Genomic DNA, 20,041 nt, shown 5'->3' with positions numbered 1-20,041 from the left:
TCTGGTTGCACTTGGTGTGGCGTGAGCATTGGTCTGGTTGCACTTGGTGTGGCGTGAGCATTGGTCTGGTTGCACTTGGTGTGGCGTGAGCATTGGTCTGGTTGCACTTGGTGTGGCGTGAGCATTGGTCTGGTTGCACTTGGTGTGGCGTGAGCATTGGTCTGGTTGCACTTGGTGTGGCGTGAGCATTGGTCTGGTTGCACTTGGTGTGGCGTGAGCATTGGTCTGGTTGCACTTGGTGTGGCGTGAGCATTGGTCTGGTTGTACTTGGTGTGGCGTGAGCATTGGTCTGGTTGCACTTGGTGTGGCGTGAGCATTGGTCTGGTTGTACTTGGTGTGGTGTGAGCATTGGTCTGGTTGCGCTTGGTGTGGCGTGAGCATTGGTCTGGTTGTACTTGGTGTGGCGTGAGCATTGGTCTGGTTGCGCTTGGTGTGGCGTGAGCAGCTTTGGGCTCCTGATCAAGGAAAAGATGTGCTGGCAATGGAGAGGGTCCAGAGGTTCATGAGAATGATCCCAGAAATGAAAGGGTTAATATGTGAAGAATGTAGGAATGTTTCATGGCTCTGGGCCTGTACTCGCTGGAGACTGATCAGAAGAATTGGGGGCGGGGGACGGGGGAGAAATCTCATTGAAACCTATCAAATATGGAAAGATAGAGTCAAAGTGGAGAGGATGTTTCTAATAGTTGGGGGTGTGGGGAGTCTAGGACATCCATTTAGAACAGAGATGAGGAAATACTTCTTTAGCCAGAGGGTGGTGAATCAATGGAATTCATTGCTAAGGACGGCTGTGGAGGCCAAGTTGTTGCGTATATCTAAGATAGAGGATGATTGGTTCTTATTTATCATAATGTTAAAGGCTATGGGCAGAAGGCAGGAGAATGGAGTTGAGAGGGATAATAAATCAGCCATGATGGAATGGCACAGTAGACTCAATGAGCCAAATGGCCTAATTCTACCCCTATGTCTTATAGTCAGGATTATTTAAAAGTAAATTAAGGATTAGGTTCAACCAGTGGAAAAAAGTAGCAGATTATGTATTGGACTGAAAATAATAGCCATTTTTAATATGAGGAACTTTCGGCATTTTTTAATTCATTGTTCTGCAGCCAAGCAACTCCGTTTTTGGTTATGTAACGAATTGATTAGCTTAAAGTACTACTGAAAAGAAATTAACCATAGTATTATGGTTAACCATATTAATCAAAGTACTACATGCAGTGTTGCAGGTAGGAGAGCTCCAACAACCAATGTTCAAGCCTGATCTATGTAGAGCTTGCTAAAACTCCCTTTCACAGTCCTTTGGACATTTCACTAACCTGATGTATTTGTGGGAGTAACCGTTTTGTTAGTTCGAATTGCTGGAGTACTTCGGATACAACCAGGACTACGTGCAAGAGTAATCACTTTCCCTGGCGGGGAATTCATCTGATCTTCATGGTTTGACTTCATTGGAGATGCTGCCACAGTGCTAGAATCGACACTCTAAACATTACAAAGAAATATGAGAAAGCAGAAATGTAAATTCCAGAGGTCATCAAATCTCCAAGTCCACTGATTCACATTTACCAAATTACTACTAGATTAATTTTCCAAATCTGAATGATTTTGCTGAACATTTTTGCTTCTCTTCTATTCCATCACCCTGAGTTTTATGTACAGCCTGTCAAAAAACTGCCTTTAATATAATCACTTTTTTTATATAATTGGTATGCCAACGAACAATTTAAATTATTTTCAAACTTTAAAACTTCCTGTTTGTAATCTAAATCAACAATCTCGACGATAAGGTCGTTAAATAGATCAGCAGATTTGCGGATGATAACAAGACTGAGATGCAATTAACAATGAGGAAGGCTATCATGGCTTGCAACGGGATCTGGACCAGATGAAAAAAAAACAGGCTGCAAAATGGCAGATGGAATTTAATGCGGACAAGTGCGAGATGTTGCACTTCACTAGGAACAACCAGGGAAGGTCTAACAGTGTATGGAAGGGCACTGGGGAGTATGATAGAAGGAAGAGATCTAAGAATACAGGTTAATAATCCATTGAAAGTGGCGTCACTGGTAGTTAGGATAGTAAAGAAGGCATATTGGCCTTCATAAATCAAAGTACTGAGTACAGGAGATGGATGTTATGCTGAAGTTATATAAGATGCTGGTGAGGCCTAATTTTTGGAGTATTATGCACAGTTTTGGACACCTACCTACAGGAATGATGTAAATAAGGTTGAAAGAGTACAGAGAAAATTTACAAGGACCTGATTTATAAGGAAAGATTGAATAGATTAGGACCTTATTTCTTGGAACGTAGAAGATTAAGAGGAGATTTGATAGATGGATACAAAATTATGAGGGAATTATAGATAGGGTAAATGTAAGCAGGCTTTTTCCACTGTGGTTGGGTGGTACTACAACCAGAGGTCATAGGTTAAAGGTGAAAGGTGAAAAGTTTGAGGGGAACAGGAGGGGAAACTTCTCTATTCACAGGGACATGAGAGTGTAGAATGTGCTGTCAGCACAAGTGGTGCATGCAAGCTCAATTTCACCATTTAAGATAAGTTTTGATGGGTACACGGATGGTATGGGTATGGAGGGTTATGGTCTTGCCACAGGTTGATTGGAGCAGGCAGTTTAAATGGTTTGACAGAAACTAGATGGGCCAAAGAACTGGTTTCTGTGCTGTAGTTTTCTACAGCACTATGACACAATGACATGCATTTCATTAAAGAGACAACTTAAATCAAAGTGTCCTAATTTTGAAACTGTTACATATGGGCAAACGCACATTTAGCTCATTGGCCTCCTCGTTGAAAGTGAAGGATTAAGGCAGATCCTAACAAGTTGATTCTTTAGAGGTCGGCACCAAAGTACAAGCTTAAGTCTTAAAAATCCATGAAATTTTGAAATATTGCACAAAAACATTATTACTTTCATAACTCTTGCATTTTTTTTTATTTCCCTTTTTACTATACACCACTACTTTGCTTAGCATTAGGGAGAGCCTCCTAGGCTTCCAGGCCTAAGAGAGTTAATGGAAATTAACAGAATCAGCACTAGGAGAGGTAACATTTTATAAACGCATCAGAATTAACAGTATTGTTGTCCTAACAAACTCTTGTCCTCCCACCTGCTACACCAGTAACACGGATGAGGGTGGTGGTGGTTTCAGCTGCCCATTACAATGCAATGCTTGCAATAAACAATTAAAGGAATCTCAGCACTGCACGGCAAGGTGTAAGGCAATGTGCAATGGCTGCCTCTGAAGGGTGGTGGTGGGCAGGCTGAAGCTTGAAACTTAAGCTTGTTACCACACAGAAATATCTAGGTTGTGGAAAGTTGTGCAGCTAAACAGAAATTTGGTGGGGGGGGAGGGGGAGGAGGGGGAAATCACCTTGCTAGGGCAGGTGATGACAGACAGAGAGCATAGGAGCGCAGTAATCAAGATATCAGCAAGAGTGCAGACATGAGCACACATCTGCACTGAGTGGCAGCTCTGTTCACTCCAGCCCATATAGTACCAGTGAAAGAGATCATCGGCAGCGGTTAGCAGGGTTCACGCCAAGATGTCTCATGTAGGAGGGCAGTACACACACACACACACAGGAGTGTTCAAATTTCAGGACCAAGAATACTATTACTAATTACCACTCTGCTGGACAGCACAAAACAGGAGACTAGCACAATACCGGTTTTCTACACCAAGGTAAAATAACTTGAATTTTCATTGAGGATATACACTTGGGCTAATAATACATTATTCCCCTCGTAAAGCTGTATGGGTCCTAGTGCCCTTCCCTTGGACAACATCGGTGGCGTGGAGAGGCCGGTCTTCCATACAACCTTGCCCAGGCCTCAGTCATCATCAAAAATCGATGGACAGCCGAAGAAGATTCCCCTCTTAAAGAATGCTGACAGCTTTATGTACAAGAATCATACTTGAACATTTCATCAGTAATGCTTCCAGAACTTAAGAGAATCTGGATTTACAACTTATATTTCACTTTTGGACAGTATCTCATGTAAATGAACCACATATCAATGCTCTGCACTAGCAGCAATGGCTCAGTTTCTTCTCTGATATATTAAACAAGGTCTTCGGGGCACTAAACTTGGCTTTTTTTTAAAAGAATAATTTTAGCTACTGGGAGAAATTTCACCAAGGCACCAGGCAATGATCAGAGTTTGAAAATATTTCTCTTGGCTAATGGCAATAATTTTTATATAGAGGTCATTAGTATTGTCCATTTTTAGGATTAAGAAAACCTGCCGTTAAACATTCTAAAGCAATCACATTACAGCATACACCTGCATTAGGCCTCTCATAAAAAATGTTAATGTGTATAAGAGATCGTGCATAAAACAATTTAGTAAAGGGCCTCAGTATTTCATTCTAGTAACCGCTTCGTGCACTCGAGCAATAGATTGCTCTTTTTCGCACGTTAATACTAAACTTGTATCCTTTTAAGCCTTAAACCTTAAAATTAAGGTAAAACTGACCTGCACCAAGATACTTAAAAAGTTATCTTCTGTAAGAACACAAGAAAGAGTTGGTCATTTGATCCCTAGTTTTTGCCAAATCATTCAATAGCAACTGACCTATTAACTCAGTATCATTTTACTACACTAACTTTATAACCCTAAAATTATGGCAGTCTTGGTTTCTGGGATTTTTCCTTTTAAAAAAGGTCAAAAGTAATCATTTTGAATATTCCTTCCAGTACCATCTGAATTTAAACCATTTTAGCAAAAGCTATTCCTTTCACTCCTAACTATTGCATTATGCTTTTGGCAAGACGGCGTGACCGGTCACAGTGGCTTCTACAGGGTCACAACAGGTGCTACCGTTCTTAAACATATCATTTAACGATTATGTTCCTGATATACATTAAAAACTCAAAAGACTACAAGTTTACACCATCAGCAAGTTGCTTGCTGGCAGAGATACCGAAGGAGCTGCGCAACATGCCGCTGCCTGAGTCGATGGAGGCTTGCAAATAGCAGAGGCCATCATGGTCACTTTTCTTGTGATCGCAAGACAGAGCAGCTCCCTGGCCTCAGTCGTAGCAAGGAGTAGGACTGAATCCTTGGTGCTGCCTGATTGCAGCCATCCAGAGTGAGGGGACAAAGTCATTGTGTTTCTCTAGGGGCGGTGTGGCTTTGCCTGGCAGAAGACAAGCTCTGTTGTGGTCAACTGCAGATTTTTTGGCTGCACTCAATGGACTTGGGCAGCAAGCTGTGGTGTCGCTTGCTTTTCGGCTGCCGGGGCAAGAGGCGGCTGAGCCAGTGTGCTCCACTGGGAGCGGCGTAGCACAGTTGTAGCGACTGAAGATTTCAAATAGACTAAGGGGTCTGGACTACATACATATATATTTGTGTGTGTTTTTTTTAAAAACTCACATTCTATATGCACTGTATCTCATACTGTACGTGCAAGGACTGGACATCAAGTCTTGGTATCGCAGGGAGTGGTGGGGGGTGTTGGGAGGGAGGGAAGAACCTCTTATTACATGATTGTGATCTTGTGTGCGCCTGTTGGTAATATGTTGTTGCACCTTGAGCCAATAGTAACACTCTCTCGTTTGGCTGTATTCATGTATGGTTAAGTGACTATTAAACTTGAATTGAATTGAATGTACTCACAGATTTAGGGTTCAGTTCGGTAGTGATAATTTGGAGCAAGCACTTCAGTAACCTCTGACTTGTACCCTTTGTTCTCTCGGTTTCCTCTTGGTTATTCCTCTGGGTCTGCACCCAGTCATATTCAAGTTGCAATTTGCTGGGTTTCCCCAGCATGAGGTACAATTCAGCCAATGTCAAATTTTCAGAAGTACGTGGATTCCAGCCATCCTCCAGCATCTGCTGGGCCAAGTGAGTAGCATCATCTTTCGGTGGCTTTGGAACAACGCTGGCATTACCAGTTTGCCCCTGAGAAGGTGAACTAGTGTTTGTGGTCTGCCTATGGCAGTCAGTATCAGGCACCTCATCCGTGCATCCCACTGTCTCTTCACGAGTGCAAGTAGTAGGCAGTGTCCCATTATCTCCATCATCTGCTGCAGTTGGACAGGACAACGGTGGTGAAGTGGTATCAGTAGGTAATTGTGGCTTTGAAACTGCAACCTGTTCAATGCTGGATTCCACAACTTCTACCATTCCAGAATGCACGGCATTGGAATCACTACAAAATCCATTTATGCCCGAAGCAGTAATACCCTTCTCAGAGGATTTATCCTGACAAGGACACCTTTCTGCAGGTGCTGACAGACAGTTCTGACAAGACTTCACGCAGTGAGCAGCTGGGTCCAAAAGAGATGTCTCTTCAATATTAACCACACCCCCAGAGACACAGTGCTCAGTAATGGCAGTTGGTTCTGGGGACTCCATTAAAGGAACCTCATTACCACTGCATTCTTCAGTAGAAGCATCAGAATTAGATTTGGGTGAATTAACTATGTTTTCTCCATTTTCTCCCAATTCCTGCTGTCCCATGTCAAACATCTCCTCTGCTTTTGGACTTCCCTGTTGGGAAACTACCTCTCCTGCAGAGGTACTCTCCAAAGAAGGCATTTCCTCTTCAGTGCTTTGTGATCCTTCACCAGTCATCAACGTAGTTGTTTTAAAACCAGTTCTCCCATCTGTCATGCTTCGAATTTGTTTTACTTGCCCCTTCACTGTGCCCTGAGTTCCTTGACTAAGGGGAACAGTCATATCCTTTGTGGCAGGGGCTCTTGCTAATATTTGTGCTGGTGGGAGTAAGTGAGTGTCCTTTACATTCTGTCTGCACCGTCCTGTTTCCTGCCAGTGCACAGTGCAGCAAGCTTTTGAGTGAACTACCTTTGCCACTTCAGGCAATACAGTTAAAGTACAATTCTCTGCAGGGTAGAGGTGGAGCTCTGTCTTTTCCTCAAACCCCATGAACCTTGATTCACCATATCCTGAATCTTGCTGGCGCTCTTCCAATGATTTACGCTGAAAATAACAACATTAAGGAGAAACGAGACAGGTCATTTTAAGAATTCATTGTATAAGTTTACCTTACGTTTTAGCCTTGTCAAGCTCACTCTGGTCACCACTTAGCCTTCTCCACTGCAATAATAAATCCAAGCTAATCTAGTCTCTTCTTATGCTGAAATACTTCATCCCAGCAGCATCCTGTTGATCTCCTCTGCGATTTCTTCAGTGTAATCATATCCTTCCTACAAAAGTTGGCCAGAATTGCACACAGTACTCCAGCTATGGCCTAACTAGTGATGTACTCTGTACACCAACAGAAGGCATCAAGTATTCTGTGAACCTTCATAGCCACATTATGTATCAATCCAACTGCCTTTGGGGATCCTTTGGCATTTCTACCATTTTGTCGCAAGTACTTCCCAGGATTCTACCAAAATTTCTGTATATGTTGTACTTATTAGATGCCACAAAATATAATATCTCACATTTTTTTTGAAGAATTCCATCTGTCATTTCACAGCCCACCTCAATATCTGTAGACAAAGATTAGCCTCCACACGATGTATAACACCACCAATCTTTATATCACCTGCAAACTTATAAATTGTATAAATCTTTATTCACATCCACATCACTAATATACATAATAAATAGCACCAACCTTTGCAATACACCAACGAGTCACAAGCATTCAATTTACAGAAGCAACTCTCACCTTTTGAACCCATTGACGAGATCACACATGGGCAAAGGCCTTATCAAAGACCAAGTACACTACAATTGCAATACGAACTGACATTCTTGAGTATTTCCTTGCAATGTCAACTATCCCTGACTAATCACTGTTTCTCCAGGTATGTACATATTAATCTTCTCTTCTTAGAATATTCTCCAACAATTTCCCTAGCACTGACATCGGACTTAGTGGCCTGTAATTTCTTGGTTTAATGCATTCTTTGTAGCACCAGTACTGACAGAGCACGACAGGCCACTGCTGCCAGACTGGGTCTGTGGCAGGTGGTGAGGGAATCAACAAGATGGAAAAAAATCAACTTGATCACCAATCATGTCTGACACTTCCCTCCCCTGACTTGACCTCTCTGTCTCCATCTTTGGAGACGAACTGCTGACTGACATCTTTTATAAACGCACTGATTCCCACGGTTATCTTGACTATATCTCTTCCCACCCTGTCTCCTGTAAAACGTCATTCCCTTTTCTCAGTTCCTTCGTCTCCGCCACATCTGCTCCCAGGATGTAGCTCTCTTTCCCAGGACATGAGATATCCTCATTCCTCAAAGATCAAGGCTTCCCTTCCTCCATCACTGATGCAGCTCTTACCTGCACCTCTTCCATTTCCCAAACATCTGTGCTCAGCCCATTGTCCGCCGCCACAACAATGATAATTCCTCGTCCTTACCTACCACCCCATGAGCCTACACATTCAACACATCATCCTCGGCAACTCCTGCCATCTCCACAGGCATACTACAATCAAATAAACAGTTGCAAGAAAAAGTTTGTAAACCCTCTGGGGTAATGCCTTCTACAAAAACTATTTTGAGTCAGGTATTTCAATCAATGAATGCTGCAGGAGATGAAAAAGAACCCAAAGGTAACAACAAACAACCTGGAGAAATCTCTAGAATTTGCTAAAGTCTCTGTTAAAGTGTCCACTGAACAAAACACTGAACAAGAATGGTGTTCATGGAAGGACACCATGGAGGAAACCACTCTTCTCTAAAACAAAACATTGCTGCATGATTCAAGTTTGCAAAGACCACCTGGATATTCCACAACGCTTCTGGGACAATATTCTGTGGACAGATGAGACAAAAGTTAAACTTTTTGGTAGAAATGCACACCATTATGTTTGGTTGAAAAAGGGCACTGCACACCAACACCAAAACCTCATCCCAACTGTGAAGCATGGTGGAAGGAGCATCAAGGTTTGGGGCTGCTTTACTGCCTCAGGGCTGGATAGCTTGCAATCATTGAGGGAGTAATGAATTCATAATTATATCAAGACATTTTGCAGGGAAATGTCCAGGAAGCGGTCTGTCACCTGAAGCTTAATAGAAGTTGCATGGTGCAACAAGACAATGATCCGAAACACAACAGTAAAATCAACAACAGAATATTAAAAAAAAAGAAAACTTGTGTTTTGGTATGGCCAAGTCACAGTCCAGACCTTAACCCAATTGAAATGCTCTGGCATGACCTCTAGAGACCTGTTCATGCAACGTATCCCTGAAATATTGGTGAACTGAAGTTGTGCAAGTCTAATCAGCAGCTACAGGAAACATTTGGTGGAGGTTACTGGTGCTAAAGGAGGCTCTACCAGTTATTAAATACTTTTCACATATTTTTTCCAGCTTGGACTGTGAATGATTAAACAATGTGTTCAATAAAGACATGGAAAGCACAATTATTTCTGTGTTGTAGTTTAGGCAGATTAAGTTTGTCTATTATTGTGACTTAGATCAAGATCAGACCACATTTTATGAGTATTTAATGAAGTAGGCAATTCACAAACTTTTTCTTGCAGATGTACCATTACCTCCTCCCTTCTGTCTGCTTTCCTAGGAATAGCTCCCTCCATGATTCCCTTGTCCATTCTTCCCTCCTTACTGATCTCCCTCCTGGCACTTAACCCTGCAAGCAGCCAAAGTGCTACACCTGTCCATTCAGCTCCTCCCTTACCTATACTCAGGGCCCCAAACAGCCCTTCCAGGAGAGGCAACACTTCACCTGTGGATCTGCTATTGTGTCCAGTGCTCCTGATGCTGCCTCCTCTATACTGGAGAGACCCATTGTAAAGTGGTAGACTGCTTTGTTGAGCACCTCCATTCCACCCACCAAAAGCAGAACCTCCTAGTGGCCAAACATTTTAATTCCAATTCCCATTCCCGTACCAACGTGTCAATCCATGGCCTCATCTTGGGGTGGAGGAGCAACAGCTTATGTTCTGACAGGGTAGCCTTCAACCTGATGGCATGAATATTGATTTCTCCTTCTGATAAAAAAAAGTTCCCTCCATCTGCCCTCTTCTTCTGTTCCCCAGTCTAGCTTCTCACCTGTTTATCTCCTATAAGATTCCTTACTGTCCAGCCCTTCATCTTTCCTACCCACCAAGCTTCACCTATCACCTTCTAGCCTTCCTCCTCCCCCCCTCCCACCTTTTAGTCTGGCATTTTCCCCCTTCGTATCCAGTCCTGAAGAAGGGTCTCAGCTCAAATCGCCAACTGTTTATTCATTTCTATAGACGCTACCTGACTTGCTGAGTTCCTCCAGCACTTCGTGTGTGTGTTCCTTTGGATTTCCAGCATCTGCAGACTTCCTCACATTATTGATCACCAATCTGCCTTTTGCAGTAATAACTATGTCCACAAGTTTCATAGCCCTCATGGAGACTAATTCCTGTCTTCACAGTGAAAAGCCAGTTTGCTGTGTTGCATGCGACTACCACCATGCTAAACAGGACAGTTTGCACACAGATCTAGCAATTCAAAACTAGGCATCCATGAGGAGCTGAGCACCTTCAGAAGAATTTTACTCAGGCTCAATCTGCAAACTCATTCCTCAGCGTATCCCTTGCTTTACCATCACCAAACCTGCAAATCAAAACTAGTTCAATAGAGGGCAGGAGGACAAGCAATGGCAAACAATAATAAAGTACCAAATTTGCTATCCTTCATCCGACAACTCTTCCTCAGTCAGAGAAGATTTAAAAATTTCAATCAAAACCCAGCAGCCTCCTCTCTTACCTCCTATAGCAGCCGGGGATACACACGAATCCTTTTCACGCATCCAAACTAATTGCACTTACCCACATTAGAATTGTATCCTTGCCAATTTAAATGTGTGTTAAATTTAAATCCCTCTTAACCATAGTAATGACATCTGATTTAAACACTTCCACTGATGGTGTGCTCCAGATCATCATCCACACTATGTAAAAAAAAATTCTCTCAAATCCTCTTTAACATTCTTTCCTCGCTCCTTAAAACTGTAACAGATTTTTCCACTTCTCAACCTGTAAAAATATATAATATTCACTCCCACCACCTCCCCCCATGGTAAGTTGTTCCAGAATTCCATCCTCTTCAATTTCTCCAACTACAATATCATTTATCAGAGTGATAAATGCATTTACTTAGACCTCACCAACATCCTCTGGATCCATAACTTTTTCCCCAAGCTACTGTCAGAATGTACCAATAAAATACTACAGGATTTTCCTTAATCTTGCCTGCCAGTACCATTTTCATGTGCTCTCTTTGTCCACCTATGTCTCAAAAGCTACATTTTTTTCTAAAAAATCCAAGTTCATTAGGCTTGCTAACCTTACCCTGGACAAAGCAGATCATTAAAAAAAGTGGTGTGTATTTCACAGAAACAAGTACTAAGGTACACCATGTGGCATTGGTAAACATTTATTTAAAGCACTCCACCTGCCTGTGACAGGATAAATTTTAAAAAGATAATACAACCTTGAGAAATGAAGCAGGGAAAAACACACCTATTCCCTCATATATCAGCAATTTTTTTTGGATTTCACGTGAGGACAGTTTCCCTTGCTCCAGTCTGCAGAAGTGGGGCAATAATAATTTGAGAATTATGGTGATGAACTATCCTAGAAGTATCTTGTACCTTATTAAAACAAAACCATCTTGTCCTAGAACCACACCGATTTTTTTTTCCCCCCAAGTGTCATGTTGTCACTTGTAGATAAAAAATGACCAAGCCAGAAGTTCAAAAGAAAAAAAACAGACCACGTCAAGCCATGGACAACACCAACAATAGCAAAGTTTTCTGTGAATCAGAAGGAATACAAAGTCTTTCCTAAGTCACCAAAAATTCTCTGAGCCAGCTTTCTACACTAAGCTCATTCCAGACTTTTCCCCGAAGTTCACACAGGTTGTAGATACTGATTGTGTTTTTCCTGCCTACCAACTGCAAGTGAAAAAAGGTCAATAAATAGCAATACTTAAATGTTTCAATGAGGTTACCTGTCAAGCAGTGACAACGCTTTATCAAAAGTCTGCCTGGAATTCATTGATAAACTGGCTGCAAAGCTTTCTTGTTCACTCAAATTTAAAAGGATACAATCCTGAATTCCTGTAATGCCCATTTATGTTTGAGGAAATCAATGAGGCTGGAAACCTTTCGATGTAGTTCTACCATCATCCTGTAAAGGAATACACTCAGTCCATCAAACAGTACACTGTTTATAATATTGCATTTCATTTAATAAATAACATATAAGGAGAGGTATTTAAAATCATGGATTAAAAGTATAAATTCACAAATGCAACTGACAGGTTTTAGCAAGGAGCTCAAAAATCAACTAACTTTTTAGCAATGATGCACAAGAAGATGAATGTGAGTCACATCCATCACGTTGCACATGGAAATTTCACGATCTGTCATACCACTGTGAGCTATGGAATTGGGTAGCAGGAGCTTTTCAAAGCAGAACAATTTGCAGAGAATTGGTGTTCTGCCCACTTTATTTATCCAAGGACAGTCAGGATACATGAAGCAGACAGAAAATGCCAGAGAAACTCAGCAGGACAGATCGCATCTATGCAAATTAATAAATTGTCAACATATTGGGCAGAGACCCTTCATCAGGACTGATGAAGATTTATATGAATGAGGTTCATACACATAAAGATCAAATCTTCCATTAGTCATTGATGAAGGAATACTTTACAGCAAATTATGTAATTCAATTAAATCTAAACATTTACTATTATTAACAAGTTTGGCAAATGCCCAGATCTAGTTTTCTTCTTGATATTATATTAAAGTACTTTATAATGTATCAAATAAATAGGGTGCAGTCCACACCACCTTCAAATGTTATGAATAGAAATACCCTGACATAAAAGTCAGTTCCCCTCCAATTGGTACAGTTTTTAATATTTTTGAGTTCTGTTCTGCTAAATGTTAATTAAAAAGTCTGGATTACATAAATACACCAACCTTGCATTAGTTATTTATAAAAAGTTTCATTCCAAGATACAGAGAACCCTCATCGGGTAACAAAAATTTGCCCTTATAGAATTCACAAATCACGACCCAAAAATTTGAGATACAGAAAGGAATTTGCTCTTGGAGAATTTAGGTGGAATAAAGGAAACACAGAACTTATTTCTTTCCAACTTGCATTTCTAGGTGAAAACAAGACAACACAACACACCATTTTCTAGGAACGCAACCCCTCCTGCTCCCACACAACATGAGGGCCACCTATAATCATAGGAATTCTACAAGTGCTATATAAAAGGTAAAGCTTCATAAACACACCACAAATATAAAAGTGATAAAATTTTCTAAAACTGTTGTCAGTGAAACAAAGCAATGGATCACAAATAAACGTCAGAAATTTATTCTCTACCGTAATCGAGGATTCTGCGCCAAACTCTGCACTCTTGCCCAGGTGTAATTACTACGAGGCAGTAGTTCAAGGAGCACTTTCACGGGAAGCCGAACTGGTTTCTGATCCTCTTCATCACTAATTCCTAAAAATAATTTAAAAAGGCAATCATATAATTGTCTGTCATGGGGGGGGGGATGGGCTGTAACAGAAAAGGAAATGAAGGAAGCAGACTTAATGTTAGAGAGTCTCTGAATACTTGTTAAGAGAGAACAAAGAGATAAATGACTGTAACACATGATGATTAGATATGTACATTGAAGGAAAAGAGACACGGATGAAACTCAGGATTGGAATGAAAGATAATGTGAAAGTGAAAATATATTGGAAATGAAGTGCATGAGTTGAGATTGCAAAGAATGGGTTTGCGACAGTAACCTCTTTCTTGTCCGTATACTCACAATCACTCTCCAAACTCAAATTTAAAGGGCTTTATTTTGAAACCACAAGCAATGCCGAATGGAAAGAAAGTAGGGAGAAGCCTTAAAAAAACAAAGCATTCCAAAAAGATTGGTAAAAGGGAGAAGTGAAAAAGCACAGATCAACAGAGGGGAGAAAAGGACAGTATCAGAGACAATATGACAGAGTTATAATATTTTTCAATTAACCGTCTCAAACCTGTGAAAGGTTTTGCATCACTTTGGTGGTAGTCTGCATCAGTGTGGTAACTTTGCATATAGAAAACTTAAAAGTAAAATTGGATATACAAATTCCCAAGATGAAGTGGAGCTAGTGATTGCATGGAAACAGAATCAGTACACCTAGATAAATCTTAAAGCATTTCTTAATTATATAGAATTGAGAAATGAAGCTGAACACATGACTGAAGTGTCAGTAGGGGTGTAATCAGAATGAGGATACAATTACCGTGTTTAAAAGACAGTTAGACGGGTACATGGATTGGAAATGTTGAGAGGGATAAGGGCCAAATGCAGAAAATGGGACTAGCTCACTGAGACAACTTGGTTGGCATGAGTGAGTTGGTTAATATAGAAGGACCTGTTTCCATGCTGTATAACTCTATAACTTTACAATGGTACTCTGCAGATTGCCTAATCTAGCTCTACTATAGCAGGAATCCCATGCATTCCTGTTACCACCCTGAAACCTGTGCTCCACTGGTATTATGACAGTGCCACCATGCCATCAACTTGAGAGTCATAGAATACTACAGCACAAAACAGGCCCTTCAGATTATCTAGTCTATCCCTAATTGTTATTCTGCCTAGTCCCATCAATGCACACCTGACCCATAGCCCTCCCTACCCTTCCCATTCATGTACTTATAGAAACATCTTTTAAATTTAGTAATCAAATCCACATCACCCACTTCTATTGCCATCTCATTCCACGTTCATACCACCCTGAGTGAAGAAGCTCCCCTTCAGGCTCCTCTTAAATATTTCACCTTTTACACTTAACCTATGACCCCTTCTTCTTTTCTCACCCAGCCTTTCTTCTTAGTTGGCCTCCCTTCAATGACTATGACTAGTCTGCAGCAAAACTCTTAATATTGGCCCAAGTCCTTAGACATGATTGAAGAAACTATACCATGGCTGACCAGGCAAGGTACATCTTTGTCATGTACGTATCTGGAACTTGGGTCAGTACTAGACAGTCCATACAGTTTTTGGGAATTTATCTATATTTGGCAAAAACTGAGTGACTTGATCATCTATTTCAGAATTGACTACGTATGGAGTCACAGATTGGAAAGGAAAACTAAGTTCCTTTCCTAAAAGGATCTCCATTTTCCAGTGAATGATGATCATTCAGATGTGTTGTCACCATTAATATAACAAGCTTTTAAATTCAGATTTACTTGCTTAAAACTCACCTGACATCATGGTGAAATTTGATTATGCATAAAATCTAGATTATTAGTTCAGGATCTGTCTGAAACCCAGAAACATAACCACTATGCATTCATACTTCATGAAAATATGCTATTTTAACTTGCATCTTGTTTTAGACCATAAAACCATAAGATTAGATTATTAGATTATGAGGACACGCAGTCTTCTTTTATTGTCATTTAGTAATGCATGCATTCAGAAATGATACGATTTTCTAGCATGATATCACAGAAACACATGACAAACCAAGACTGAAAAACTGACAAAAACCACATGATTATAACATATAGTTACAACAGTGCAAAGCAATACCGTAATTTGATAAGAACAGACCATGGGTACAGTACAGTCTCAAAGTCTCTCAAAAGTTCCATCATCTCACGCAGACGGTAAACCTCCAGCGCCGCAAACTTGCCGATGCAGCATCCCCGAAGCATCCGACCACAGTTTGACTCCGAGTCCGTCCGAAAACTCCGAGTCTCCGACCAACTCCCCGACACCGATGCACCGAGCACCATCTCCGCCGAGCGCTTTGACCCCAGCCCCATCAACAGGCAAGGCCGAGGATTTGGGGCCTTCCCTCCAGAGATTCTCGATCGCACAGTAGCAGCAGCAACAAAGCAGGCATTTCAGAAGTTTCTCCAGATGTTCCTCCGTGCTTCTTCACGTCTGTCTCTATCAAATCAGGATTGTGCACAGCATCCTACTTCACAGATACGATATCAATTCGGAACAGCCGCGTGCGCTGCGTCGCGATGCCATCTTCTCCTCCCTCCCTATAGGAGCAGAATTAGGCTATTTGGCCCATCGAGTCTGCTCCGCCATTTCATCATGGCTGATCCATTTTCCCTCTCGGCCCCAATCTCCTGCTGTCTCCCTGTACCCCTTCATGCCCTGACCAAACAAAAATCTATCAATCACAGCCCTAAATATACACAAAGGCTTGGCCTCCACAGCTGCCTGTAGCAACAAATTCCACAGATTCACCACTCTCTAGCTAAAGAAATTCCTCATCTCCATTCTAAGAGGACATCCCCTCCCCTATTCTAAGGTTGTGTCCTCCGGCCTTAGATTCTCCCACCTCTCCAATTCCACTCTATCGAGGCCTATCACCATTTGATAGGTTTCAATAGGTCACCCCTCATTCTTCTGAATCTAGTGACTACAGGCCCAGAGGCATCAGATGCTCTTCATATGACAAGCTGTTTAAACCCGGAATCATTTTTGTGAACCTCCTTTAAGGGTTTAGAGGGTTCTCCATTTTTAGCACATCACTTCTAAGACACGAGGCCTAAAATGCTCACAATACTCCAAGTGAGGCCTCGCCAGTGTTTTATAAAGCCATAAAGCCTCAACATTACATCCTTTTTTTTTTTACTAGTCCTCTTGAAATGAATGCGATAATTGCATTTGCCTTCCTCACCACAGATTCAGCCTGCAAATTAAGCACTTCCAAGTCCCTTTGCACCTCAGATTTTTGAATTTTCTCTCCATTCAGAAAATAGTCAACCCTATCATTTCTCCTACCGAAGTGCATAACCATACACTTCCTGATACTATATTCCAGCTGCTACTTCTTTACTCATTTTCCTAACCTAAGGATTTCTGTAGCCCTTCAACTTCCTCAAAACTACTTGCCCCTCCACCTATCTTCATATAGTCTGCAAACTTCGCAAAAAGCAATCAATTCCATCGTTCAAATCATTGACAAATAACGGAACAAAAAAAACTGGTCCCAACACAGATTCCGTGGAACACCACTAGTCACTGTCAGGCAACAAGGCTCCCTTTATTCCTACTGTTTGTCTCCTGCTAACCAGCCACCAAGTAACGGTAACTTCACAGACTTCATGACCCCTGATACCTGGAACTTCCACCATACTGCTAGCGTCTTCTACAGTGAAGACTGATGCAAAATACTTATTCAGTTCATCCGCCATTTCGCTGTCCTCCATTACCTTTCCAGCATAGTTTTCCAGCAATCCGAAAGCCACTCGCACCTCTCTTTTACACTTTATGTATCTGAAGAAACTTTTGGTACCCTCTTTAATATTATTGGCTAACTTACTTTCATATTCCACCTTTACCTTCTTAATGACTTTTTAGTTGCCTTCTGTTGGCTTTTAAAAGCTTCCCAATCCTCTAACTTCCCACTAATTTTTGCTCTATTATATGCCCCCTCTTTTGGCTTTTATGTTGGCTTTGACTTCTCGTCAGCTACGGTTGTGTCATCTTGCCTTTAGAATACCTCTTCCTCTTCGGCATGTACATGTCCTGTGCCTTCTGAATTGCTTCCAGAAATTCCAGCTATTGCTGCTCTGCCGTCATCTCTGCCAGTGTTCTTTTCCTATCAATTCTAGTCAATTCCTCTCTCATGCCTCTGTAATTCCCTTTACTCCACTGTAATACTGATACATCTGACTTTCGCTTCTCTTTCTCAAATTTCAGGGTGAATTCAATCATATTATGACCATTTGTCTCCCCCAAGGGTTTTTCTAAGCTTAAGATTTCTAATCAGTTCTAGTTCATTGCACAACACCCAATCCAGAAGAGCTGATCCCCTAGTGGGCTCAACCATGAGCTGCTCTAAAAAAGCCATCTCTTAAGCATTCTAGAAATCTCTTAGGCACTCATAGAAACAAATATCAACCTGATTTTCCCAATCTACCTTTTTATTGAAATTCTACATGACTATTGTAATATTGTCCTTTTGGCATGTATTTTCTATCTGCCATTATAATTTGTAGATTATATCCTTTCTACTGTTTGGGGGTCTGGATACAACTCCCATCTTGCAGTTCCATAGCTCTATCCACAATGATTCAACCCTTCTGACAAATGTCGCCTCTTTCTAATGATCATTTCACTTTTTACCAACAGAGCAATGTCTCCCCCTCTGCCTTCCTGCTTGTCCTTTTGATACACTGTATACCCTTTGACATTAAACTCTCAACTACAATCTTCTTTTAGCCATGATTCAGTGATGCCTACCTCATGCTAATCTGCAACTGTGCTATAAGATTATCTACCTTATTCCATATACTCTGTGCATTCAAATACAATACCTTCAGTCCTGTATTCACCCTTTTCCATTTTGTCCACCTTTTACATTGCAACTCAAACTGTTGGTTGCAATTTTGCCCTAACAACAGCCCCTCCTCACTACACATTGCCTATTTGTAAACCAGCTACCTCATTTCAGCCCTATCATCCACCTTTCCTACGATACTTCTTGCACTGAAATATACGCAGCCCGACACTAGTCACGCCATGCTCAACGTTTTGATTCCCAACTTTGTCTGAGGTCTTAGAAACATAGAAACATAGAAAATAGGTGCAAGAGTAGGCCATTCGGCACTTTGAGCCTGCACCGCCATTTATTATGATCATGGCTGATCATCTAACTCAGAACACCGCCCCAGCCTTCCCTCCATACCCCCTGATCCCCATAGCCACAAGGGCCATATCTAACTCCCTCTTAAATATAGCCAATGAACTGGCCTCAACTGTTTCCTGTGGCAGAGAATTCCACAGATTCACCACTCTCTGTGTGAAGAAGTTTTTCCTAATCTCGGTCCTGAAAGGCTTCCCCTCTATCCTCAAACTGTGACCCCTTGTTCTGGACTTCCCCAACATCGGGAACAATCTTCCTGCATCTAGCCTGTCCAATCCCTTTAGGATTTTATACGTTTCAATCAGATCCCCCCTCAATCTTCTAAATTCCAACGAGTTCATCCAGCCTTTCTTCATATGAAAGTCCTGCCATCCCAGGAATCAATCTGGTGAACCTTCTTTGTACTCCCTCTATGGCAAGGATGTCTTTCCTCAGATTAGGGGACCAAAACTGCACACAATACTCCAGGTGTGGTCTCACCAAGGCCTTGTACAACTGCAGTAGTACCTCCCTGCTCCTGTACTCAAATCCTCTTGCTATAAATGCCAGCATACCATTCGCCTTTTTCACCGCCCACTGTACCTGCATGCCCACTTTCAATGACTGGTGTATAATGACAGCCAGGTCTCGTTGCACCTCCCCTTTTCCTAATCGGCCACCATTCAGATAATAATCTGTTTTCCTATTTTTGCCACCAAAGTGGATAACTTCACATTTATCCACATTAAATTGCATCTGCCATGAATTTGCCCACTCACCCAACCTATCCAAGTCACCCTGCATCCTCCTCACAGCTAACACTGCCACCCAGCTTTGTGTCATCCGCAAACTTGGAGATGCTGCATTTAATTCCCTCATCCAAGTCATTAATATATATTGTAAACAACTGGGGCCCCAGCACTGAGCCTTGCAGTACCCCACTAGTCACCGCCTGCCATTCTGAAAAGGTCCCGTTTATTCCCACTCTTTGCTTCCTGTCTGCTAACCAATTCTCCATCCACATCAATACCTTACCCCCAATACCGTGTGCTTTAAGTTTGCACACTAATCTCCTGTGTGGGACCTTGTCATCTTACCATCATCTGCCTCCACAACCTCTCTACTAACTATTCTGGCACTCTGGTTCCCAGCACCCTGCAGCTCTAGCTTAAAACCCATCATGCAGCATTAGCAAGCCTTCCCGTTAGGATATCAGTCCCCCTCCAGTTCAGGAGCAAACCATCCCTTTTGTACAGATCCCACCTTCCCTGGAAGAGAGCCCAGTGATCCAACAATCTTATGCCCTCCCTCCTACACCAATTCTTTAGCCACGTTTTAAACTGTATAATCTTCCTAGTTCTGGCCTCACTAGCATGTGGCACAGGTAGCAATCTTGAGATCACAGTCTCTC

General features: G+C 41.7%; 1 protein-coding gene across 4 annotated transcripts in view; it reads right to left on the bottom strand.

The window, feature by feature from the left end:
- cramp1 (cramped chromatin regulator homolog 1) overlaps nucleotides 1-20,041 on the bottom strand; it is a 99,164-nt gene that overhangs the window by 44,180 nt on the left and 34,943 nt on the right. For all 4 annotated transcript variants that reach the window (XM_072268912.1, XM_072268909.1, XM_072268910.1 and 1 more), the window contains exons 8-11: nucleotides 13,363-13,486; nucleotides 12,066-12,147; nucleotides 5,646-6,971; nucleotides 1,320-1,485 (exon numbers count right to left, since the gene is read on the bottom strand). In XM_072268912.1, the coding sequence (XP_072125013.1) occupies nucleotides 1,320-1,485; nucleotides 5,646-6,971; nucleotides 12,066-12,147; nucleotides 13,363-13,486 (1,698 nt within the window). The remainder of the gene's footprint in view (nucleotides 1-1,319; nucleotides 1,486-5,645; nucleotides 6,972-12,065; nucleotides 12,148-13,362; nucleotides 13,487-20,041) is intronic.

Source organism: Mobula birostris, chromosome 9, assembly GCF_030028105.1.
Source record: "Mobula birostris isolate sMobBir1 chromosome 9, sMobBir1.hap1, whole genome shotgun sequence".
In the NCBI taxonomy this organism is placed as follows: domain Eukaryota; kingdom Metazoa; phylum Chordata; class Chondrichthyes; order Myliobatiformes; family Myliobatidae; genus Mobula; species Mobula birostris.
Note: the sequence above shows the minus strand (reverse complement) of the source record. Positions and strands in the feature narration are given on the sequence as shown.